The sequence below is a fragment of the Cucumis sativus genome, chromosome 6 (assembly GCF_000004075.3).
Source record: "Cucumis sativus cultivar 9930 chromosome 6, Cucumber_9930_V3, whole genome shotgun sequence".
Taxonomy (NCBI): Eukaryota; Viridiplantae; Streptophyta; class Magnoliopsida; order Cucurbitales; family Cucurbitaceae; genus Cucumis; species Cucumis sativus.
Window position 1 is genome coordinate 14222498 of NC_026660.2, and position 26543 is coordinate 14249040.

The 26543-nt window shown below is 34.6% G+C and overlaps 1 protein-coding gene, 1 long non-coding RNA gene and 1 pseudogene across 31 annotated transcripts; all 3 read left to right on the forward strand.

The window, feature by feature from the left end:
• The first annotated feature begins 4197 nt into the window (after positions 1–4197).
• Positions 4198–6273, forward strand: LOC116404692. The gene is made up of 2 exons (XR_004217700.1): positions 4198–5020; positions 5882–6273. It is a non-coding gene; the product is annotated as an uncharacterized LOC116404692 (long non-coding RNA).
• A 4637-nt stretch (positions 6274–10910) lies between these two features.
• On the forward strand, positions 10911–11883 carry LOC116404762 (annotated as a pseudogene).
• Positions 11884–13803: 1920 nt separating this feature from the next.
• On the forward strand, positions 13804–18597 carry LOC116404763. 30 transcript variants are annotated; one of them, XM_031888155.1, is made up of 9 exons: positions 13805–14083; positions 14596–14633; positions 15538–15646; positions 15733–15817; positions 17083–17170; positions 17462–17545; positions 17618–17675; positions 18223–18370; positions 18454–18597. In XM_031888155.1, exons 3-8 carry the CDS (start codon positions 15587–15589, stop codon positions 18337–18339), a joined length of 492 nt encoding a protein of 163 aa, XP_031744015.1. In that variant the 5' UTR covers positions 13805–14083; positions 14596–14633; positions 15538–15586; the 3' UTR covers positions 18340–18370; positions 18454–18597. The 30 variants fall into 30 exon arrangements, 16 of the variants coding, with proteins under 16 accessions (XP_031744012.1, XP_031744015.1, XP_031744011.1 ...); XM_031888152.1 differs by lacking the exon at positions 15733–15817 and adding an exon at positions 16845–16929 and having other exon boundaries at positions 13804–14083; positions 14596–15646; XM_031888151.1 differs by having other exon boundaries at positions 14596–15646.
• The last annotated feature ends 7946 nt before the right edge of the window (positions 18598–26543 follow it).

Genomic DNA, 26543 nt, shown 5'->3' on the forward strand with positions numbered 1-26543 from the left:
TTTGGGCTAAGTAAAACCATACGTGCCTAGTTGCTATCGTTCGTCACCTCGCATGACAACCCATAGAAAAACGAAAGGGAGTTATGTCATTTAGGCGAAGTAAAATGCATCGAGTTCCTTGTGTATCAGAACCTACGTAGCAAACTCTTCCCTTTTAGGCTCAGTAATTCCAGACTTGCCAAGTTTCTACCGTTCTTTACCTCGCAGAACAACTCATAGAAGAAATGAAAGGGAGTTAAGTCATTTACGCCAAGTAAAATGCGTCGAGTTCCTTCAGCATCATAACTTGCTTAGCAAACTTTTCGCTTTTGGCTTAAAAAAATACGAGTTGACTAGTTCCTACCGTTCTTAACCTCGCACCATAGCTAGTAAAAAGAAACAGAATGGAGTTAAGTCGTGTAGGCCAAGTAAAATTCTTTGAGTTCCTTCGGTATAAGAACTTGCGTAACAAACTCTTTTCTTTTGGCCTAAGCAAAACAAGACATTCCAAGTTTCTACTGTTCTTCACCTCACACGATATCCCATAAAAAGAAAACAAAAGGGAGTTAAGGTTATTTAGGCCAAGTTAAATGCGTCGAGTTCCTTCGGTATTAGAACTTGCGTAGCGAACACTTTGCTTTTAGCTTAAGCAAAATTGAACTTTCCTAGTTCCTAGCATTAATTCACATCACACGACAGCTCGTCAAAAGAAACAAAAGAGAAGTATGTCGTTTAGTCGAAGTAAAATGTATCGAGTTCCTTCGATATCAGAAGCTGAGTAGCGAACTCTTCGCTTTTGGCCTAAGCAAAACCAGACTTGCTAGTTCCTATCGTTTGCCACCTCGCACGACAACACTTGAAAATAAACAAAAGGGAGTTAATTCGTTTACGCCAAGTAAAAACGTCGAGTTCGTTCGATGTCAAAAGTTGCACAGCGAACTCTTCGCTTTTGGCATTTGTAAAACATGACTTGCCTAGTTCCTATCATTCTTCCCCACACATGACACTCTGTAAAAGGAAACGAAAGGGAGCTAAAAATCGTTTAGGAAAAGTAAAATGCATCGAGTCATTTTGTATAAGAACTTGTGTAGTGAACTCTTTAGTTGTGGGCTAAGCAAAACCAGACTTGCCTAGTTCCTACCATTCTTCACCTAACATGACAGTCCATAAAACGAAATAAAAGGGAGTAGAGTTGTTTAGGCCTAGTGAAATGAGTCGAGTTCCGCCAGTATCAAAACTTGTGTAGCGAACTCGTCGCTTTTATGTTAAGTAAAACCAGACTTGCCTAGTTCCTATTGTTTGCCACCTCGTACGACAGCCCGTAAAACGAAACAAAAGATAGTTCCACTGTTTAGGCCAAGTAAAATAATTCGACTTCCTTCCGTATCAGAACTTGCGTAGGGAACTCGTCACTTTTGGCCTAAGAAAAACGAGACTTTCCTAGTTCATAGCGTTCTTCACGTTGGACGACAGTCATGAAAAGAAAAAAAGAGAGTTAAGTCGAGTTCAAGTAAAATACGTTGAAATCCTTTGGTATCAAAACTTGTGTAAGGTACTCTTCGCTTTTGGCCTAAGCAAAACTAGACTTTCTTATTTCCTAGCATTCTTCACCTCTCACGATAGCTCACAAAAAGAAACAAAAGGGAGTTAAGCCGTTTAGGCCAAGTAAAATGCATCTAGTTCCTTCGATATCAAAATTTGCGTAGCAAACTTTTCGCTCATGGCCTAAGAAAACCAGACTTGCCTTGTTCCTACCGTTCGTCACCTCGCACGACAGCCCGTGAAAGGAAACAAAAGGGAGTTAAGTCGTTTAGGCCAAGTAAAATGCATCGAATTCCTTCGGTATCAGAACTTTTGTACTGAACTCTTTGCTTTTGGCCGAAACGAAACAAGACTTGCAACGTTCCTACTGTTCTTCACCTCGCACAACAGCCTATAAAAAGAAACAAATTAAGTTGTTTAGGCCAAGTCAAATTCGTCAAGTTTATTCGGTATCAGAACTTGCGTAACGAACTCTTCGCTTATAGCCTAAGAAAAAGAAGACTTGCCTAGTTCCTACCATTAATTCACATCGCACGATAGCCCGTAAAAAGACACAAAAGAGATTTAAGTCATCTAGGCCAAATAAAATCCATCGAGTTTCTTCCGTATCAGAAGTTGTGTAGTGAACTCTTCGCTTTTGGCCTAAGCAAAACCAAACTTGCCTAGTTCGTACTGATTGTGACCTCGCACGACAACACGTAAAAAAAGGGAGTTAAGCCATTTAGGCCAAGTAAAAAGGTTATAGTAATTTCTGTATCAGAAGTTACGTAGCAAACTCTTCGCTTTTGGCCTAAGAAAAACTAGACTTGCCTAGTTCCTACCGTTCTTCACCTTGCACGACACTTCGTAAAAAGAAACGAAAGGGAGTTAAGCCATTTAGGATAAGTAAAATCCATCAAGTCCCTTCGATATCAGAATTTGCGTAGTGAACTCTTCGCTTTTGGCCTAACCATACCAAACTTTCCCAGTGCTTACCATTAGTTCACATCACATGACATTCCGTAAAAAGAAACAAAAGAGAGTTAGATCGTTTAGGCTAAGTAAGGTGCGTCAAGTTCCTTCGTTTCCAGAACTTGCGTAACGAACTCTTCACTTTTGGCATAAGCAAAATCCTACTTACCTAGTTCCTACCGTTTGTCACCTTGAACGACAACCCGAAAAAAGAAACAAAAGAGGGTTAAGTCATTTAGGCCACGTTAAATGTGTCGAGTTCCTTCAGTATCAGAACTTGCATAGCGAACACTTCGCTTTTGTCCTAAGCAAAACAAGACTTGCTTAGTTCCTACCGGTCTTAACCTCGCATGACAGTCCGTAAAAAGAAACAAATAGGAGTTAAGTCATTTATACCAAGTAAAATGTATCGAGTTCCTTTGATTTCAGAACTTGCATAGTGAACTCTTCGCTTTTGGCATCGTAGTAATGTTGTAGTGACTCTCATACTTGTTGAGCATATTATGGCTATTTTGGTTTACAAAGTCCTTCACGACTAAAGTGTTTGAGGGTTACCTACAAAGTTTAGGTCTACGATGTGTGTAAACTAGGACAAGTGGGAGACTTATTGGGCATGTGCCTTAGTTTATAATATTCATGTGTTTATTGTACTCGTACGTATATTGGTCTCTCATGATTAAATTCAACGTTGTTCTATCTCACTAGGAGTTTTAGTCCAAGTGGGAGTTTGTTGGAATTTATGTCCTAAAACTCGTGGTTTGTAATCATATTCTATTCAATAAGTTATTATACTATAATCTTAAAGCCAATAAACTAAAGTCCCAAAACTATTATTAAGTAAACTTAAACTTTATGTAGAGACATAAACGTGGATCAAGTTCGAGTAAATAGTCTAAATAGTCTATAGTATACGAATACGGTTGGACACCTTACTCTGGAGACACTATGGATTCGGCCCGCTTTGTAGTTAGTACAAACGATGTGATCCTAAATCGTTCATGTAGAGACATGGAAGTGGAGGCATCCTATGTACATAAGACTAGAACCATGAAATAGTCACCTTTAAGTTATAACACCATTAACTTTGTAAAACTGACTATTTTGTTCATAGATATCAAATGTAACTTAATCTTAATCCTGTGCAAACTATGAACTTCTGTTCACACGAAATTATCCTTAGATCTGCATAGCTGAGGGCAGCTCAATGGTGCTGGCCCAATAAGCCTTCCATTTTAGGGGTAAGACCAGATGGATAGCTAAGGACATAGGGTGAAAGATGGAATTCACTCCTACTCGTTCTAGGGTTAGTAGATAGGTTGTTCCCTTAAAGACTGAATCCAGGTCTTGAACAAGGGGCCACACCCTCTCATTGGCCCGAAGGGATTCAATCTAAAGGTTGGACCTTAAACCAATTGTTCAATAGTGAATCAGTGGGACTTAAGGAGAAAATATATAATCTCGGGGGTAAAACGGTACTTTGACCCAACAGAGATTTTGAACAACCTGTGAAGGATTAACTTACTTATCATGGTCATATCACATGGACACAAATATATCTATAGTGGGGGGAGTGCAACTATGAGACTTTAGTGGAATGACCCGTTAGTTAACGGAGGTTGATTAACTCGGTCTAAAGAGTTTAGCTAGTTAATCTCATATCGTTGGAGCCTATGATCTATAGGTCCATTAGGTTCCCTCGTTAGCTCACAAGGAATCAACTTAGAACATTATGATGCAATAATTTGAATTGTTCGAATTAGGTAAAGAGAGAGAAACTGACTAATATATTTGATATAGTCATCGGTTATAACTTAAGATAGAGCTTCATGTTTAAATGTGATTTAGATATGAATATGAATTCATATTTGGAAGCTCGAAATTGATGAAAAAGGTCAAAGATGTAAAAAGTCAAAACGTTGACTTTCGACCTTGAAAAATCAAACTTTGACGGACTTTATATTCAAATGTAATTTATTTTGGAGAAATGAATACGGATTTATGCTGAGAGGTTGAAATCAGTCAATACGGATGGTTAAAAGTCAAAATGTTGACTTTAGACTTGAAAAAGTCAAACTTTGAATTTGATTTAAAATTTGAATTACCATATTGCCCTTAGACTAATTTAAATAATAACACTTGTTGAGATTTGACAAGCTTATCACTTGCATGTGATATGCAATGGCTTATTGCATGCAAGACACCTACCCTACTAAGAATTCCAAGTGGTGAGATAGGGAAGCTCTTGCATGTAGTTTGCTTGTAGACAAGTTTTATGCAAAGGTGAAATGACTTTTGGATTTGAAATTGAAAATTAATTTTGTAATTGAGAATTACAAAATAAAACCAAGAACTCTTTTCATTTGAGACTCTCAACATAAAAAAAAAAAAAAAACAAAAACAAAAACCAAAAGGTTAGTCTCTCTTTATTTCCTCCACCATTTTTCAATCCCACAACTCGGTTCCAAGTCCAGAGAATAACAGGTAAGCTCTAGTGGTTGTACGGACTTCAAATTCGTGAAGAGAATACAAGAGAAGAAAAACTTCAAAGGTAAGTTTCCTTTTAACCCTATCTATGTTATTTTAGAATTTTTTTATGCATGTTAATCACTAAACTTATTTAGTTGCAATTAGAGTAAAAATTTGATCCTAATTCCACTGTGTATGTCTATTGTTGCCATTAAGAACTTGCTTAGCGAACTCTTCACTTTCGTCATAAGGAAAACCAAACTTTTCTAGTTCCTACTGTTAATTCACATCGCACGATTTAGGTCCTTTGAAAGTTCAAGTAATTTTTAGCACGTTTTGAACTCCTTTTAGGTGGGATTTGAGATTAAGTTTGTTACCATTTTGGATCTTGGAGTGTTTTTTCTACATTTCTGAACTTTTGGTAGGTTATGAGTTACAAAATAACACTTAAGAATTGTTAGGTCGTTTTTAAAGTTCGAGTGATACTTAGACTTGTTTTAAACACCTTTTGGGTTGTTAGAAACTAAGTTTGTTGCACCACATGATTGCCATTTTGGATCTTGAAAGACTTTTTGTCACACTTTTTGAAATTTTTGGTAAGTTATGAGCTACGAACTTACACTTGCGTTATTAGATCGTTTGACAGCTTAGATGCGTTTTAAATACTTGTTAGATTTGTATAAAACTAAGTTTGTTGCACACATTTTGAGTTTTGAAGTGCTTTTTTCAACTTTTTTGAACGTTTTGGTAGGTTATCAGTTACAAACTTATATTGAATATTTGTTAGGTTGTTTTGATAATTCAGGTGATACTTGGACAATGCGACTGACCTTAAACAATGCAAAATTTTACTGCTTTCTTTTAAATTCTGCACATTTTTCTAAAATTTTTAGTTTAACCTCTTGAATAAAATTTGATAGAAATTCTTGTTCTCTTTTTGTAGGAATAAAGGGAAATGAAATATATCCAAAGTTGGGATCTTTGCAAGCAAGCTTCCATAAAGAAACTAGATTACAATGGGAGGTTTTCTGTTCTCCTTCTCTTTTTTCCATCCTCAGAATCTTGCTTAAAATGCTTTGAGGACAAAGAAAATTTTTAAGTGGGGTGGGTTGGTAGCCTTGTATGTTTCATGTCCTTTGGAAAATTTTCATTTTTCCAATTTAGCAAAAAATGTCCAAATTTAAAAACTTTTGAAATGCTCTATTCTTAGAATAAAGACCATGTCTACTTTGACTTTGAGCATAGAAAAGCATGTCTACCTAACCCTTGAGCATGAAGCTCGGGTTTGTGATTGTGTTTGTTATTTAAATATCTTACATATGTTGCATTGAGTTTCTTCGGTATCAGTACTTGCATAGGAAAATCTTCACTTTTAGCCTAAGCAAAACCATACTTGCCTAGTTCTTAGAGTTCTTCGCCTAGCACGATAGCCTATAAAAAGAAAAAAAAGAGAGATAAGTCGTTTAGGTCAAGTAAAATGCGTTGAGTTCCTTTGTATACAATCATTTCATGATCATTTAGATTTGATCGTTTAAATTCAGCTACTCAAATCTGAACAATTTTTTAAGATTTGTTGTACTCAATCGATCATGTAGATATTTGACTATTTTTGTTCAGATTTGGCTATCCAATATAACGATCTTTAGTATTTAGAACAACCAAATAACAATTTGAACAAAAAAATTTACAAATAGATATTTTATATTTGATACACGATCTTGAACCAAATAACAGTTTGAAAAAATAAATAAAAAATTGCAGAAGAAGACATTGAAAAGAAAAAAAATCGATGAAAAAAAATGACAAACCTGAAACATTTTAAAAAAATGGTCAGCGCCTTTTCATTTTGTTATACATACCGTAAATATTTTGCTTTATATTTATATAAATTAACCTTTAGAATTTTTATTAAGATTCTTTTTTTTTAACAGACAATATTTAATAATGTAATAACAATTTTGATCCATTTTTTATAGAAAACTTCTATAAATAATTTTAGTTCTCAAACTTTACTAGAAATTTGAAGAATATTTGTAATGTGATTAATTCGAATTCAAATCATTTTATGAGTTAAATTTAAAGAAATTAAATTATTATCAAATCAACTTTAAAAAAGTTATTTTATATAAATATCCACCTATTTTACTAATTAAAATTCAAATTACATATTCTTTTATTTAATATCTAAAATTTACACATTTGAAATTTTATTTCCTTTCTTTTCATTTTTTCTCCTATTTTATATTTGAAATTTTATTTCCTTTCTTTTCATTTTTTCTCCTATTTTATATTTCAAGGTTTAAATAGTAGTTTTGTTTTATTGTAACTAATAAGTATGTATGTAACAACATATTAAAAAAATTAAAAATATCACAAAGTTCATAAGTATTTATAGACTCTTATGATCTATTAGTGATAGACCTATATTTACAACATGATCTATTAGAATTAGATTTATGTTCGTGCTTTTTGGTAGGTTATGAGTTATGTACTTACATTTTAAAATTGTTAGGTCGATTTGAAAATTCAAATGATATTCCAAGGTAATTCTTGAAATATTTCTTTACATTACATTTATTAAATCGCTATTGAATTTATTAAGAGCTTGATAAATAACCACTTAACTTAAAAATTAGAGAGGATAATTGATAGACCACTAATAGATGTTTGATAAACACTAATAGATGTCTATTGATGTCTATCACTAACAGACTGTAAAACTTTGTTGTATTTGTAAATATCTTCAACAATTATATCATTTAAGATAATTTCTCATATAATATCAGATTAATTGAAAGAAAACTCAAATTAAATAAGTTGAATTAAAAAATTGTATGAATGTTTCTAGAACCATTAATTATAAATTCAAAATTTTTTAATGAAAAATTGGATTGATTTGTGGTGACGGCTAAGTTGCGGTGTTCAACCATTATTTCCAGTTTCTAATACTTTCATCCATTGCAAAAATTGAAAACTAATGTTCACAATTTCTTGTCTTATTAAATGAAGTTTCACAATTCTTGAAAATTTTGGATTATAATTATTTGAAAACAAAAATATTTTTTTTGTTTGATCATTACGGAAAATTTTGTTGTTTTACGAGTTATTCTTTTAATTAATGGTTCTTATTTGTGTTTGTTCGACAATATTTTTACCTTAGTTTCCCTTTTGTTGCAGTAAAATTTGATTTGTGTTTTAAACTTATGACATATAATTCAAATGTTTTTTTAAGCTGTGGAACCATAAATAAATATGGGAAATTGACAAAAATAGGCCAAAATGGGGTACATAAAGGCTTGTAGGATTGATTGTAAAAAAGTTGACATTTAGGACAAATTGGAGGTAAAATGACGAAAATACCCTCATTTAATTTCCTTCCTCTTTTCTTCTTTTTCCTTTTCTTCAACCCAAAGACAGAGAAGGTTGTTCAAAAGAAAAAAAACGTAAACCTCCCGCATTTGAACTCTCCTGCCTCTGCAGTTACCCCCTTCAACTCTCTCCCGCCTCCGGTGAACGTTTTTCTCTTCCGTCCATTTCTTCTCCACGACTCTCCACTATATTTTCTGATTTCAACTTTTTCACCGAACGTCTCCATTTCTTCTGCACGGGTCTCTGTTTTAGTTTCGACTTCAACTCCGGTGAACGCTTCTCCACTTCTATCCATTTCGATTTCAGCTTTGTTTTCACCGGACCTCTCCATTTCTTATCCACTCCTCTACATTGGCAGTGTCGTATCCATCATCTTTGAAGTCAAGTGAGTAATAAAATCTCAGTTTTTTTTTTAAAGTTAGTCTGTTGAAGATATGTTTATCTATTATTACAGTATCCATCTTGTTTGTTTAAGTTGTCTGTTGAGATGTGGGTTTTTTGTTTTGGGCACATTTTAGATACATCATTAAATTTGTAGAGAACCATGGGAGCCATTCTGTTTTTAGGAAGAAAAACCATTTCCTTTGCAATGTACTGTAATAATAGATAATTGGGTTAAGAATGTATTATATATGTGCATGCTACAAATATATGTATATATACATACCTTGGAGTTTAGAACATGAATTCCAACATATTTGGTATCCCATCTAAACTCTGCAAAGCTACCAGTACAACAATGTTGAAAGACATTATCATAAGCTGCATTGTTGTTTTCTACTTTGTTAATGTTTTTAGTGATGTAGTTCCAATATAATACAATCTTTGTTGCCTTGTATAACCAAGAAGCTCCCCATATTAATTCGTCCTATTCAAACCAATTTATTTAAGATTCATATGTTAGAGAAAATTTGAAGACAAATGATTCAATTAGTTTTGTTCCTAAACATACATGTAGGCTTTCCTCCTACTATTAATCATTTTAGTTAAAGTGTTACAATATACGTTTAGCAGTGCAAGCAATTTGGTTTAGTAATCTAATTTGGTTTATTGGCCTTTACTTGACCAAAACTTGAGTAGAAGTCCCAAGATGAGAGTGTTACCCTTCCTAAATCATTTAGAATGCATGTTTAACTAGTTTACTAGGTTTTAAGGGTTTAGGGTTAGCAATTTTATTAGACTTAGCAAGTAATAGTCTTGAATTTTTCCATCTCGCACCTATCAGCACCTATCTCGCACCTTCCAAAATTTGAGTAGAAGTCCCAAGATGAGAGTGTTAACCTTCCTAAACCGTTTAGAATGCATGTTTAGCTAGTTTACTGGGTGTTAAGGCTTTAGGGTTAGCAATTTTATTAGACTTAGCAACTTTGCCTTGAATTTTTCCATCATCTCGCACCTATCAGCACCTTTCTCGCACCTTCCAAAATTTGAGTAGAAGTCCCAAGATGAGAGTGTTAACCTTCCTAAACCGTTTAGAATGCATGTTTAGCTAGTTTACTAGGAGTTAAGGCATTAGGGTTAGCAATTTTATTAGACTTAGCAAGTAATGCCTTCAATTTTTCCATCTTTATTAGACTTAGCAAGTAATAGCCTTGAATGTTTCCATCATCTCGCACCTATCAGCACCTATCTGACACCTTCCAAAATTTGAGTATAAGTCCCAAGATGAGAGTGTTAACCTTCCTAAACCGTTTAGAATGCATGTTTAGCTAGTCTACTAGGTGTTAAGGCTTTAGGGTTAGCAATTTTTTTAGATTTAGCAACTTTGCCTTGAATTTTTCCATCATCTCGCAACTATCAGCACCTATCTCGCATCTTCCAAAATTTTAAGTAGAAGTCCCAAGATGAGAGTGTTAACCTTCCTAAACCATTTAGAATGCATGTTTAGCTAGTCTACTAGGTGTTAAGGCTTTAGGGTTAGCAATTTTATTAGACTTAGCAACTTTGCCTTCAATTTTTCCATCATCTCGCACCTTCCAAAATTTTGAGTAAAAGTCCCAAGATGAGAGTGTTAACCTTCCTAAACCGTTTAGAATGCATGTTTAGCTAGTCTACTAGGTGTTAAGGCTTTAGGGTTAGCAATTTTATTAGACTTAGCAACTTTGCCTTCAATTTTTCCATCATCTCGCACCTATCAGCACCTATGTCGCACCTTTCAAAATTTTGAGTAGAAGTCCCAAGATGAGAGTGTTAACCTTCCTAAACCGTTTAGAATGCATGTTTAGCTAGTCTACTAGGTGTTAAGGCTTTAAGGTTAGCAATTTTATTAGACTTAGCAACTTTGCCTTCAATTTTTCCATCATCTCGCACCTATCAGCACCTATGTCGCACCTTCCAAAATTTTGAGTAGAAGTCCCAAGATGAGAGTGTTAACCTTCCTAAACCGTTTAGAATTCATGTTTAGCTAGTCTACTAGGTGTTAAGGCTTTAGGGTTAGCAATTTTATTAGACTTAGCAACTTTGCCTTCAATTTTTCCATCATCTCGCACCTATCAGCACCTATCTCGCACCTTCCAAAATTTTAGTAGAAGTCTGAAGATGCTAGTGCATCCATGTTTAGTAAGTTTCTTATGCAATTATATTGAATTAGTTTTTTTTTTTTTTATGCAGATTTCAGTATGGCTTCAACATCAACTAACGGTCTCATGTACAAGATTGACCCTGCTCATCATTTTCAGTCTATAGTAAGCAGTTTATCTCATTTAGAAAACAATACGCGTAAAATAAAGGCTAAATTGAAACCGGATCAATTAACCTTATTTAGAAATACAAAGTTCGGCCACTTTTTGGATCTTAATATAGTCTTTAATGGGCCGCTCATCCACTACTTATTGTTAAGGGAGGTGGAAGATGAAAGGGTTGATCATATCAGTTTCAAGATAGGGGAAGTTGTGTGCAGTTTTGGTAGGAGAGAGTTTAATATGATGACGGGTCTATGGAGTTCTCAACCAGAGCCTATTGAATTGGTTGGGAATAGTAGGTTGTTGGAGAAGTTCTTCGAACAAAAAAAAAAGTATTTATATAAGTGACTTAGACACATTTGTGGAATACGAGAGGGATGACGATGACGATGACATAGTTAAATTAGCTCTAGTGCACTTTATAGAGCTGTCATTGTTAGAAAAAGATAGGCGGACGAAAGTGGACCGAACTTTATTTAGGATTGTAGATGATTGGACCACATTTAACAATTACGATTGGGGAGGGTTGGTTTTTGGACGTACACTTTCTGCCTTAAAACGAGCCTTGGACATGCAACATGCCAAGGGAAAGAATAAATCAACTAAGACAAAATATACTGTCATGGGATTTCCGCAGGCGTTACAGGTATGTTACTTTACTTTTTATGCACATATTTATATATACATATATCTTGGGACACTTGCGAAACTTGTTTTGTCGAACATGGAATAGGTTTGGGCATATGAGTCTATACCAACCATCACTGAATGTGGTGTACATAAAGTAAGCAACGATGCAATACCACGAATGCTGAGGTGGGTGTGCGAACTATCGTCGAAGTCTCATGTCCTATAGAGCCAGGTGTTTGACTCGCCAATGGTAAGTATCAACAAACAGTAACTTACCGAATGCATGACTTTGTTCCTTTATGTTTTGACTAACTAACTACATTTCCACTTTGTAGTTCATAATTAACGTGGTAATTGAGATGATGCCTGAAGAGGAGGAGCATCTAAGAATGTCTTCAGGGAAACTTGTTGAGAAATCCCATCCATTTAACACCGTTTCTGAGAAGAATGGTGATTCAAAACGACCAGGAGAAGCTAGTAATGATGACAATGACTGCAAAAAGAGTAAGAAAAAGAAGAAGTGGAAGTCTAAGATGAAAGAAGTTGTTCGAAAACTCAAATATCGAGTAGCGGTTCTCGAGAATGAACGTGAAGCCTAAAATCAATGCTGTCGACTATATTGAAACACCTTGAAGTTCAAAAAAAGGTTAGGAATCAAAGTTTGTTTAAAATTTTCAAAGTTTGTGGTACATTTTCAAAGTGTTCCTTACCAATACATTTTGACATTTCCAAAGGGTGAAGAAGGAGACTGCACGGGAGTTGAAGGTCATGATGCCTAGACCGAAGATGTTGACACACCCGGTACACCTTCTTGGTTGAGGATGCCAAGGAGGATGACACAAGTGATGGGGTGAAACACGTTGAACTTCAAAAAAGGTTAGGAATCAAAGTTTGTGTAGTGGGTGAAAATCATCCTTACTAATGCTTTATCCTTAGTAATGCATTTTGACCTTCCATAGGGTGTCGAAGCAAACCGCACGAAGGATGACAAAATGGACGAGTTAGATAAGAAGGTTCATATTGATTTGGAGGAGCCAATAGACGTCGTTGACGATTTCAACGAGGAAATTGGAGTAAAAAGTCTTACTTATTTTGATTCAGACGTCATGGAAATAGAACCATTATCCACTAAACGACCACACCGGCCCTCACGTAGCAAGCGTGCAAGTGTATACTTGTCAACCCCCTTCACAGCTTTAGTTAAACGGTCTACAAAATCAACCACCACCACCTCTCAGTCTCAACCATCCGTCTATGATCCTATGCACAAAATACCTTACGCCCATTTAGATCGACTCAAAGCTTGGATCACAGACAAGCGTACGAAAGATGAGGTGCGTGAAACTTTCACGGGAAAAAATCGAAGGAATTTTTCAGAGACTTGTTCATGTGTCGTCGGTGGTTGGCTGATGAGGTAAGGACTTTTCTTATTATTTCTTATTTACCGTTTTAGAGCACTTAGTAAAACCATGTTTGTTAACTAAAAATAGTACCTTCAAGAAGTTGGTTTGATCGCGTAACCGAATTAAATGTTTTATTTTGTTTCTATTAGCATTTGGATGCACTCTTTCTTCTCATTCGCTTCAACATTAAGTCAGCCATGATACCTTCTGCTCAAAACTTCACAACTGTAGACACACTCTTCATGGTTTGCACTCGCAACCATACTTTATGTACTGAATTTGCTTTTGATATTTGTCTTATTGTCTTATTGTATTTGATATACATGCATGTGTGTTTTTTTTCCTTCCAGCGACTATTAGTTGCGAAGTGACCTGAATACCAAGAATGTATTAAAGAGAATCGACCATTTCACTGGAAGGAGGAGTATCGGTTGGTTGACTATGTTGTCGGATCAAAACAAGACTTTCAAGATCCTTGGGTGAATGTTGATTACATTTACTCTCCATTCAATATCCATGGCAATCATTGGATTCTATTATGCTTGGATGGTACGTTGTCAAGTTAAGGTATGAGATTCACTTCCGTCGCTTACGATTGCCGAAGATATGACACTAGAAGAAAAACTGTCTACTATGACAGTTATGGATATCAGAAAATGAGAGAGAGAAAAAAAAACTGTCACAAAATGTAAAATTTCGCGTTTTTGGTAGGAAAAGACGGAATTTTTCAGATAATACATTCTGCGACAGTTATTTGATGTCATAGAAAAAAACATAAAATAATATTTTTTTATTAAAAAATAATAAATAAAGATTAGAAATTTAGAAAATATTTCCCCAAATCATAAACCCTTATTATTTTCTCCAATTCTTCCGCGAAATCTCCATCTCCAATCTGATCATCTTCCATCTCCAATCCGACCATCTTCCGGCCTCGTCACCATTCGCCCCTACTCCTGGCCGTCTATTCACTCTGGCGTGGCCATCTATTCGCTCCGATGTGTCCATCGTTTTCGTCTTCTCCGGCGCTGCCATTCGTGCCCGCCGTCACCTTCTCTGCCGGTAAGCTTCTATTCCTTCTCTCTTTGTCTAGCTCTTTGTGAATATTGTGTATTTCCCTTTCATAAACATTCCAACAATCCAATGTCTTTATACATGAGTTTCAACTACCCCTCTTCTTCTTACCCAAGTCAGAAGAAGAAAAGTGAAGGAGGGGCAAGTTTTTTTTTTTTTTTTCATGGTGGAAGTTTGAATTTTGAAAGTGTGTGTTCAAATGTCGCTTCATTATCCTAAGTACACGAAGAGGGATTATGAGAAAATGGAGTAAGGTAAGTTGAATTTGCTTCTAAAACAATATGGACTCTGTTTTGATGGTACCCTTAAGGGAAAAGAGCATTTGCTATTGGGATGTTCTTATGGCCTTAACAACTTTGAATTTACCCACCATGTGTTTGATGAAATTCCTAAAAAAAAAAACTATTAAATTTTTATGAACTCCAACTCTGCCCTTGGTCTTGATTGTCACATCTTATGTTTCTATGAATGTTTCTTAGTGTGCGAGAATGGTTTTTCAGGATTCAATATTTAACAAAAACGTCTACATGCTAGCAAGGTTTGATTTTCTCCATTTTTCTTTGAATTGGTGCTTACCTAGTGATTTTAAGATATGATTTGGAGTAGTTGTGTAAATGACTGATAATTTGTGGGGATTTTCACTTAATACATTTAGGATTTTCGTTAGGTTTTATCTTGTTGTACTGTGGACGGAGGAAGAACATAAGTTTTCCTTGTTGGGATTACAACAAGATTTCTTGATTGATAGGATTTTGGAATCATGCAGAAAAGTTGAAGTATTCTCTTATTTATTTCTTGAAATCTTCTAAAAAAGAACATCATCAATCAATTCTATCTTGAAACTTAAACAAGATTTTTTTTTGTGAGATTATGAGAAAATATGATATTAGTTTGTGCTTGTAAGGTGTTTGACGATATGTGTCTGAAGCTTTAAAAGTTTTTTTCTTTTTCTTTTGCATTGTGCGAGTGTGTTTTATGATCTGATTGTTACACACACTGAAACCTATTTTTAACTTAATATATTAGACTTGTTGTAATGAAGTTTAGTTTGGCAATTGGCAATTCACCATTTAGAAAATTGTTTGATTTGTTTTTATTGTGCTAGTTGCTGTCATTTTGCAGTTTGCACAAGTATTTGTAGCCAAGTCATGTCAATTCATCTATATGGTGCATAATGGTTTTTTAGTGTACACTTTTCACCCCTCTTTCCTCCTTTTGGATAGAAGTTGCTCAAAATGTTCAATCTCGTGAATTAATTGTTTCCCTGTTTTCATAGGCAGGAAGCGTGGATGTTCAATTATATATACGTTTGTTTATGAGCTATTTTTGATACCCTGAAATCATTTGATTCATAGACCTAATATCTTTTATGCTATGAGTTGGTCTAAATGTATATTTTGTTGTCTCCATTAGACTGAGGATCCACTATCTTTTCATTGTAGATAATATATGGGTCCTCGAAAATGTTCTGCTCAGTTTTCCTGATAATTTATGTTCCAGACTTATGATGGAATGATTATTGGAGAACATTCTAGGGAATCAGATCTAGATGTAAGTTGAGAACTTTATGTTTAGACTTTGGATCGAAGTTGTAATTTCTACTTGATTTACATGGTAAGCAATTTTCTTTTTTCTAGGTTAATCTTGTAAGAACTAAAGAAAACTTACCAATATCTGTTCTGCTTGCAAAGATGAAAACTGAAGCTATCTCCACCTCGACTTGTATGTTATTTCTACATTGAGTTCCAATTGTATATATTTTAGTGTTATTGTGAATCCAGTATCCAAGATGTAGAATTCAGTTCTAGAACGTCAGGACACGAGTAGGCTGAAAAGCTTTATTATCTTTTCCCAAGTATGATTACTCACACTAACATCTAATTCTAAACTTAAATGCTGAGATGAGTCTTGAAGAAGCGATAGGATACGTTGCATCTGATGAACTTATTAAGGTAGTTTATGATTTATTCATTCAAATTGTCTTTCCCAAGGTCAATATAGCCCCTTTATGTTCACTAAAGATGTTGCAATAATTCACGATATTGCATTTGGGTAAATTTATGCTTTATTAAGGTAGTTTATGCTTTATTCATTCAGCAATGGAGTTGGTGCCATGTTTATGCAATCCAAAGGGACTTGATTTACATGATGTCTAAGGAATTAGCCTTTTAGTTGAAAAATGTAGTCTCATATTTTCCGGACTATACTTAAGTCCTCTTCTCCTAAGTTATTGTCTGCTTTGTCAGACATCTTTCTAAAGTCTACAAAAGATGATGGTTATTTGCAGCATGCCTCTATTGGTTGAAAAATGAAAACTTGTGCTTTTGTGATAGGTTGACTTTGTTATTAGTTAGGTTACTTCAGTTGTTGGTTCATAAGCATATTGTGGTAGTTACTGCTAGTTGTCTTGTGTATGTTTGCACTTCATCCATTTCTTTTAATGACTTTTGCTTCTTCTATGTCTTGGAGTTCTTTTGTTTCGTATGGGCTAGGGTATTTTGTATATTCTATATATTCCAATACTAGTTCTATTTGAACTATTTGCAGCCCACAATTGGTGAAATTTCTTCAATATCAGATAAAAGTATGTTGTCAAATCTCTTGGGGAAGACAATAAAGTTAGAAACGGAGGATTAGGAGACACACCCATAGAGTTTATTAGAACTCTTGCCTAAAAATTAGAATTCTTCATTCCAAGCATCCTTCTAATTATAATTTTAAAACTAAACTAAATTTTCAAATGAAACAGGGAGATGGATCTCATGCTAGTTCCTTATTCCTCAGATCCCAACCTAAAAATAATCCAAATGCCTCCCTTTTTACTAGCCAGCAAGGTCAATATAGCCCCTTTATGTTTTCTTTTAATTTTTAGGCATACTTATAGCAACTGTTAACAATTTTTCTACTGCTACATATTCCAATAGCATTGGATATGGCTGTTGAATTTCGATCCGAAGATTCTGACCTGTGGAAGCACATTTATGCAGATGAGTACATGAAATGTGAAGTGATAGAGTGCTGTGAATCTTTAAAAAATGTACTAAATGTTCTGGCAGTTGGAGAAAATGAGAAAAGGTTCCAAGCTACATTCCTACTTATTGAACTAAACATCATCAAATAATCATAGTTCTTTCGTTTTTGTCAGTTGCAGTTTTTTTTTTTTTTTTTTGTCGACTTTGACACTTGAACAAGTTTTTTTTTATGAGGATATATTAAGAATCTTGCTTTTAAGGCTTCCTCTTTTCTCTCTCGCTTTATTTAAATGATAGTAAATGGTTCAAATTAGTTTATTACAACAATGATTTGTATGTAGTTTCATTTATAATGTCAATATATATATCAAAATTCTTGATTAATTGATTGCAGTTCAAAGAAAGTGTTAAACAATTTGCTCAAGATAACATTGCTCCCCATGCCACAAAAATTGATCAACCCAACTCTTTTCCAAATTTCAGTTGGAAGTCCTTCTCTATATGTTTAATGAGTTGCTATATGATTTGATTAAAATGTATTGTATTGTAGGATGTTAACTTATGGAAGCTCATTCGGGACTTCGATCTCCATGGAATTAGAACATCAGGTACATGTTAATGGCCCACTCTTAGTTAATGTCGTTCATATTATAGGATTAAGAGTAATAGATACCTTTCTTTTTTATCATGGATAGTATGCTTGTACTGGTTGGCTATTGCTACTTGTGTAAATTGGCATGAGTGTTATGTCTGTACTTATTGCTATTGCTAAATTGCTGCTTGTGTAAATTGTCATGGATTTTATGTCGTACTCATTGGTAGAGCTTTTTTTGGATAAGAAACTAGGAGACCTTTAATTTCTGTTAAGCCATAAATGATACAAGTTGTTCTAGTTTCATTTTCCTAGTACCTTAATATTTCTTGGCTTCGTTAACTGAAGTGGATTACACATGAAAACTGTCTTATTTCTGATATTTGTAGATTTGAAAGTGTTTGACTCCTTAAGATGGAAACTTTTCGGTTCTTGTCGGATAACGTTTCTTCTAACCTTATTGACAGTGAACTACTAATGGATTCTTAAGTTTCATTCATCTCGATTATTACTTATGATTACTTATTCAATAATTTCCTTGTAGATTACTTATTTATATCCAGGTAAATTTTCTAAAGAGCAATGATACAAGAGTTGTAATTTGTGAAAAGTTTCAATATTGTAGACCAAGTGGATGTTACGGTGATGCTGTTATTATACATTTGTGCTCTGCTATGTAGTTGTTTCTCTTATTGACGCATGTAGTGATAGGTAATGCTCAATGTTGAAAGTTTCTATAAGAGTTGTACTCTCTTGTCCTATGATGGATGCTTATATTCATGTTGTCTTTGTAGGTTCAACTGAAGTCGACAACTTCATAAGTTTACTTTCAAAGAACATTTTCAGAGATGAACATTCTCGGTTGGTCGTTTATGCTTCTGCAGAAAATCTTGTTAGATGTATTCTAATGCTATTTAAAATATTTTTTGATTAAGGGTTGAGATTTCGTACTTGTAAATTGTTGACACTTGATTGGAAATGTACGAATATTATAAATTGTATTATATCGTATATATATTAAAGTGTTGGCTACTTTTTTCTATATGGGTGTCAATATTATAAATTCAAAATTGTCATTCTCAGCTACATTATTGTCATTCAAATGGTTTGTGTAATGGTGGAGCGGCAAGGAGAACAGGAAAAAACTGTAGTAAATTGAGAAATTTGCAACAGAAAATAAATGACGTAATAAATGAATTTGTGACAGTTATTAATTGTTGTCAATCTGAAAATGATGATAGTTGTTTAATAAAATAAATTGTCACAATTGCCCTATATGTGACAGGAAAAAAATGTCGTCAATAGCAAAACAATGACATTTTTATACAAAAAAACTGTCGTGATTAACATATTCATGACAATTAAAAAATGTCACAATAAATGAATTTGCGACATTTATTTAACCGTCGTTAATACACAAATGATGATAGTTATTTGTTGTCATAAAATAAAATATGACAGTTATTTGACGTCATTGAATTCTGATTAACGACATTTATTTCATGTCATAAAATAACTTATTGCGACAGTTTTTAAAAACTATCATCGAATGACTTTCCATGACTCCCGCTTCTATGACTGAAAAATAACTGTCGTGAATTTCGTTTGCGACAGTAAATAACTGTCGTCGTAGACCACTTTTCTACTAGTGTGAGAAGCATATTAGTGCCAATTCGAGAGATGGTGCCAAATTTGCTCGATACTACTGGATTCTTTGTTAGGAGAGGTGGATCATCAACACATAAGGAACCTTGGCCACTTGTCATTGTCGACTCCATTCCATTTCAACGCAACAATAGTGATTGTGGTGTATTTACAATTAAGTATTTCGAATATGAAGCTTCTGGTTTAGATGTAGCTACATTATGTCAAGAAAACATGTCATATTTTAGAAAACAATTGGCATTTCAATTATGGACCAACAATCTCATGTATTGACTTTTAGTTCCAACTTTTGAAGGAATTGTATATGTTCCAAACTATGTACATAAATAGTTTTATATAATGGAATGAATACCATTTTTATTTTATGGTATGAAATTTTTATTTCATTCTCTTGGAAAATTGTAAAGTGTGCAGAACTTTTATATAATGTACAACAATGCAGGTGAGAGCAACATTCTCATGCTCTTAGAATTAGGAAGGCCAATTTATCCCACACTGTATGAAAATTTCACCTCTTTGAATGCTAATTGTTTTTGGCAGGTGTCTTATAAACATTTTTGGATTTCTGATGTATGAATATAGGCATTCTTGATGTGTTACCGGTGGTGGAGCAGAACTTTGTGGTGGCTGCGGAACTGCAGAAGTAATGGGTTCAGGTTCTGCATCAAAATCAATTAAACTTCCAGAAGGTTGCTGATATCTCTGTGCAAAATCAATTAAACTTCCAAAATCAATTAAACGACCTGTTAGGGATATTTTGGGAGAGAATGTATCTCCACTTCGTGTTATTGAACCACCAAAAAGTAGTGGTACGACCAAGGTTGCTGATAGCTCTGTGCATTAACATTTCATCCTTCTGAGAATTGGTATCTGTCCATTTATTTGAGCCTTTCATTTAAAATTGATCACGTTTGGTATGTTCTTGTTATCTCAGCAAGAGCCTCCTCTATATAACGGTGGTAAAGTATTGGACTTGGTCGTTGCATACATTAACAGGTTATGATATGATAAAATGTGGGGGATGTAAGTTTACCATGATACAAGAGTGCTCTAGAGAATTATATGCTTGGTATTCAATGGCCATGGAAATAGTTTTAGTTAGCTCCTCGTGAAAAATGGATTTGTATATAGCCTCACGTAGAAGGTTTTCATTATAAAAACCTCTTATGTAGGAACAATTGATCCTCATTACCAATAGCATCATTTTGATCTATGTCTTGTTCTGTACCTTTGTTGTTAACCAGCCAGCTTTATACATTACTTATCATTAGCTCAGTCTTGCTACTAGCTGAACTTTCATAGTCAACTCATCGACATTAACTGTCACTCTGATCCTTTGAGTGTTATTAATTATTGTTTTTTCCATTGAGATTACTATGCTTGAAGAGGTGGTTCATATGCTTGAAGAGGCTGAACCTTGTAACTTTATTGACATAGTTGTCAAGAAAGAATGTGAAAACTAAAAGTAATCAGCAAGATTTGAATTATTACTACTGCAGTAGCAAAAGGAGAGCAGTTATTGAGTTCTAAAGCACACAATATTATTTACTTCTCACGGATGGTTCAAACATTATTCTTTACAGCTTTGGAGTTGTTCTAATGGAAGTACCAACAGAAAAGAAGCCCATTTTCTAAGACACCTGCCAGGAAAACAACAGGAAAGCAGAATGAGAAATCTAAAAGGTAATTTGAAAGAGATGGTAGATCCCATCATATCATAGGCTCAGGTGGAGAATGCAGTCAAAGTGGTAAGGATCGCACTTCGCTGCATGACTAAGATTCCATCTACAAGGCCCTCCATGCAAATGGTGGTTCATATGCTTGAAAAGGCTGAACCTTGTAACTTTATTGACATTGTTGTCAAGAATGAATGTAAAAACTATAAAAGTAATAAGCAAGATTTGCATCATTACTACTGCAGTAGCAAACGGAGAGCATTTATTGAGTTTAGTGTTAGGTCATAATAGGATTTCAAGTCTTTCTCAAAAAGCTTGAAATGCCAAAAGAGAGCATTTCTGTTAAAAACGACCACCTGCTTTAGCTATGAAGTTCTACCTTATTCAAACTTTACAGAAAGATGAGATTAAAGTGAAAAATATTCCTTAAACTCAAGAGCACGGCTGTACAGAAACTTGTGACACAGTTGTACAATTTATAGAACAGATTCAGATCAAATAAGGGCATAGAACAAAATATACACTTAGAAATTCATATTCTGCACAAGTTTGCAGTCAACAGAAATTTATAGAACAGATGCCAAAGGAGAGCATTTCTGTTAAAAACCAAATACCATATAAAATGGTTGTTACACACACAAACATTGTAAAAAAAAAATACAATGAGTAAATAGTCTATAAACAGTTCACAATAGGATAAATAAAAAGAGAAGGAAAGTCTTGAAGTTGCAGAAGAAAATTCTTCAACTTAGAATTGTCAGTGAGATGACTTTAGTGATCCTGCGAACAACACAGGACACAATTTTATAAGCATCTTCCACCTGCATTAAAACAATGAACCTTTTTTACATCGTGATCATGCAAACAACTCAAGCACAAACCAAGCAAGTATAAAACTATTACTACGTACCAAGACGGGTACTAATCTTGTATGCTCGACTTCTGAATGTATGAAATTGGATTGGTACACGTTAATCTATTGTGGCCTGTTTCTTTACATCGACCACATTTATGCAATTTTGGTGCTTCACCGACACTTGGAATCCTATTTTTCTTCGGTCGACCAACTCTTTTCACTACTTTCGGAGGTAAGACAGTCATATGTACATATTCTTCAGTTGTCTTCCATTCCGACTGATTCCCAACTAGGTAGACGACCTCCGAATATGCTGCCAACAAACATTCATTAGTGTAATAGTTAGCACATAAGCTATAAACATTTATATTGCGATCTCGTGCTACAGCAATGGCATGTGCGCATGGTAGTTGCTCAGCTTGAAACTCCTTACAAGTGCACTCTTGAGTATGAAGATTTACGACCTCCTCTTTATCTAAATCCTTAACATGGAATTGGTAACAATCAATTGGGTTGACTTTCATTGTCAAAGCTCGTTCTTGTTTCTTTTGTAGAACTAACTCTGCCCATTCAGTCAATGTAGACGTCACTTTAATGCCTTCTTCTCGATGCTCCCAAAACCAACGTTGTAGCAAAGCTCGAACATGTTCAAGGAATGAAGCAATAGGCAAATCTCTAGGTTCTTTCAGTATAGAATTCATGGACTCTGCTATATTTGTTGTCATCATATTATATCGTCTTCCTGGACAGTGAAACACGAGACCAACGTGTTATTCCAACATCGTTTAAATATTTTCCTGAATCATTAGGAAATGCAAGAATACTTCTCCACGCTTCTGAGAACGTTGATTCACGATATGTTCTAGATGCATTGTAAAACAAAGTAGCTATAGTGTCATTCTTGTATTTATCATTCAAATTTTGAGTCAAGTGTTAGACACAAAGTCCATGGAATGCGGAGGGAAAAACCAATGCAATACACTTAGAAAAACATGTTTTTTGATCTGTCACGAAGCCTAGATTAGGCACCTCTCCTGTTGCACCTTTCAATTTCTCTAAGAACCACTGTATTGAAGCATCTGTTTCTCTGTCCACCACTCCAAAGGCAAGAGGATAAATTTGATTGTTACCATCCAAGCAAATAACAACTATCAACTGACCCCGATATTTGTTCTTAAGGAATGTTCCATCCATGACTATAACCGGTCTAATGCAGTTTAAGAATCCTCGAACACATGGACCAACAACCATAAAAAGATATTTGAAGAAACGATCATCTTCAAGTTCCATGTGAAATATTGTACCTACATTTGCAAGTTTGAGAGCTTCACCATATCTAAGCAATAGATTATATGACTCTTCAGGACACCCGCGCACTCGTTCATATGCATTTTCTCTAGCGCGCCATGCTTTTTCATAACTCATATTTATGTCATAGTCTTGCCTCATGTCTTCTATGATATCATGTGGTTTGTATAGACGACCGACTCCCTTGAACTTTGACTTTATTAATTCTCCAACAACCCAAGATTTTGCGTGCCTATGGTCACGATTCAAAACGTCAAGAGAACACGAATGAACTTTGACATACTTTTTAATCTTAAATATATTTGACTCCTTCAATCCCATCGCTCGCAGTCTCCAACCACACTTGTTGTCAATGCATCTAACAAAGAGAACCTCTTTTGTAGACTTTTTTACTACAAACTGAAATTTTTTTTTCATCGCCAAGACACTTAATCTCATTGACAAATCTTTTTTGGAAAAAAATATTTGTCCTACATCAAACTCCTCACTTGTAGAGCTTTCTTCGGACCAATCATTCCTGTCTGTCTTCAACTTTTGGCTAGAAGAGCTGTAACGAACTTTAGATTTTCCTTTGCAATCTTTTGTAGGACCATCTTTATGTTGTTGGGATGTCAAATGATTCACTATTCATCTCTACTGGCTCCCATGTAAAAGTCTCATCTTTCGAATCATATGACTCATATGATTCCCATATAGCCGAAGTGGTCCCTATCACGTTATCACACAAGCCAACTTCAACTTCACGAACATGAACTTCATTCTCATTTAATGTATCCATTACAATTGGAGGATGAGGGTTTAAGTTATGAGCTTGGTTGCTGCCAGATACTGAATTGTAATCTTTGCTTAACACTTTTTTGCTTTGATTACTTTTAGGCTCAAATGAGACGTATAAAGGGACCTCTAATGGATTTTCACTAAGAAGATAAAACTTCAAATCACGGCCATTGCTTAACTCAAATGGAGGAGCTTCGTGTTCCACTTTTATCTCATATGTGCATCTTATCATTACGTCGAACTTTGAAGGGTCAACTTCTGCAAGGTCATATAATTCTGCCTGTAAATCTTTATGTGTTATTTCTTTACTGACAACGATGCCTTTTAACATGCCTCCTTCGTATTTTCTTCGCCTCTCATCCCACGTACCACCGTAACGCACTAACATGGGAACATGTGACATCCTTAAACCACCTTATACTTTTCAATTGCTGCAAAAAATGATTTGAAGTTAGAATTTGACATATCACATAAACAAAGTTTATTAAAAAACAGTAGGTAAATACTAAATAAAATGTGCATAGTCACACCCTACATGTTTACGATATTGACAGCTACAAAATGTTTAGGATATTGCGAGATACAAAAAACAACAGTTAAAAGTCACCCTAAATCAATTCATTTCAGATTAAACATTTCAATTTAAGAACCTGCGAGATGTCTGCGAGATGTTTGCGAGATGTTTGCGAGATTTCTACCAGATGTTTGCGAGATAAAATAATAATAATAATAAATTGCTAACATCCTTTGAAACATCTCTAAAACAACCTTAAATTAACCATAAATCAACTTGAAACAATAAAAAATAATATTTGATTTATACATTTAAGATGCAAATATATATACATATAACACAACACAATTCAAATTCGGATTTAAAAAAAATTAAAACAAACCACAATGTGTGAGATGTTTGTCGGAGTAGATGATGAACGACACCGGAGTAAAGCCGAAAGTTGACAAACTTTTGAGAGAGGAGAAGAATTGCAAATGGGTTTTTCTTTTTTCTTTTTCCTTTACATAATCTATGAGAAGGAGAAATGCAACAAATGAGTTTTTCTTTTTTCTTTACATAATCTATGAGACTGCAACAGAAGGATTTTTTTTTTCCCTTTACGTAATCTATGAGGAGAGGAGAAGAAGGCTGCCTTCGAAATTCTGTTTTTTTCCTTCAGGTGAATGACATTGAAGAGAGAAAGAGAGGTTGGAAAAGAAGAGAAGAGCAAATGTGAATTGAAATTAAATGAGGGTATTTTCGTCATTTCACCTCCAATTTGTCCTATATGTCAACTTTTTTACAATCAATCCTAAAAGTCTTTATCTACCCCATTTTTGGCCTATTTTTGTCAATTCTCCAATAAATATAAATTTGAGAAACAAAAGCTAATAATCAACACTTCAGAAACCCTATCTTACAAGATACCCATCTCGCCAATCCACAGTCATTATTTTCTCCTAGCTCTAATAGTGCCAGAATCAAGGGCGAAAGAGCCCCTCGAAAACTCAAGTTGTCTTTCAAAGAAAAAGCTCTATCGTCAGATCCTAACTCTGTGGTTCTCGATTTCAAACACTCGTCGGCTAAGTTGAATAGCCCGTTTCCACCCTAGGTTTTGGTTCATTTTTGTCTTAATTTTGGGGTTTTGGTTTTAGTTTTTTCTTGATTATTTATTAGAATGCTTGTTGATATGAGTGCATGTTTTATTGCTAAAGTAAATGTTAGAAACAACATGGCTTTCAGAAATTTTAGATAGTGCATACAAGTTTTAGATAGATAAAGAAAAATGTTTTTACATACACGAGTTTACATGTCCACTTAGGAGGTTCCTTGAAGAGAGTTTTGTTTTCCTATCTTATTGAGAAAACGATTTTCGTACAGGAATCTTATTAATATTCTTGCCGAGATTTCTCAAACCGGAAAACAAAGGCACATCCCGTACAGACTCTAAGCTCACTTTTTTTTTATTGCAAGAATCTCTCGAGGGAAATGCAAAATTAGCGATGGTTTGTGCCATTTCTCCATCACAAGGTTAATATAACATTGGGCTCCACTTACCTCGAAGATTGTTTTTTTCTTGAAATGAAAATTTATTTCGATTGTTTCTGCAGCGGCAAGAATGAAAGCTTTAGCACCTTTGTGGTTTGCCCACCATGCCCAAAGCTATAAAGAACAAAATTGTTGTTATTGAAGTTACGCAACATGACGTGAATCACTTGCATGAAGTGATACGACAGCTCATGGTACACTTTTTGTTTTTATTATTTAGCAATTTTTCATATAATGTTTGCACTTTTTGAGTTGTGATTTGTGAATATGACTAAATTAAGAAGGCCCTCATTCATATTTTCATATAAACATGTAGAGAAGGCTAATGTGCCAATTAACAAAATTGATGTTGGCGTGCAAACATTTTGCAATGACGAGGCTGCTGTGAAAACCATAATATGTGCACTAGTTGCAAAATTAGAAATTAGATGGAGGTTAGAGAGGAGGATGGCATATCAAATCTTCAATTAATACCTGCGGATGGTACACTACAGCCTCTGCTGAGAAATAAAGGATACAAGTTCCTAAAGTATACAAGTTGAAATTCTATGTTTTTCC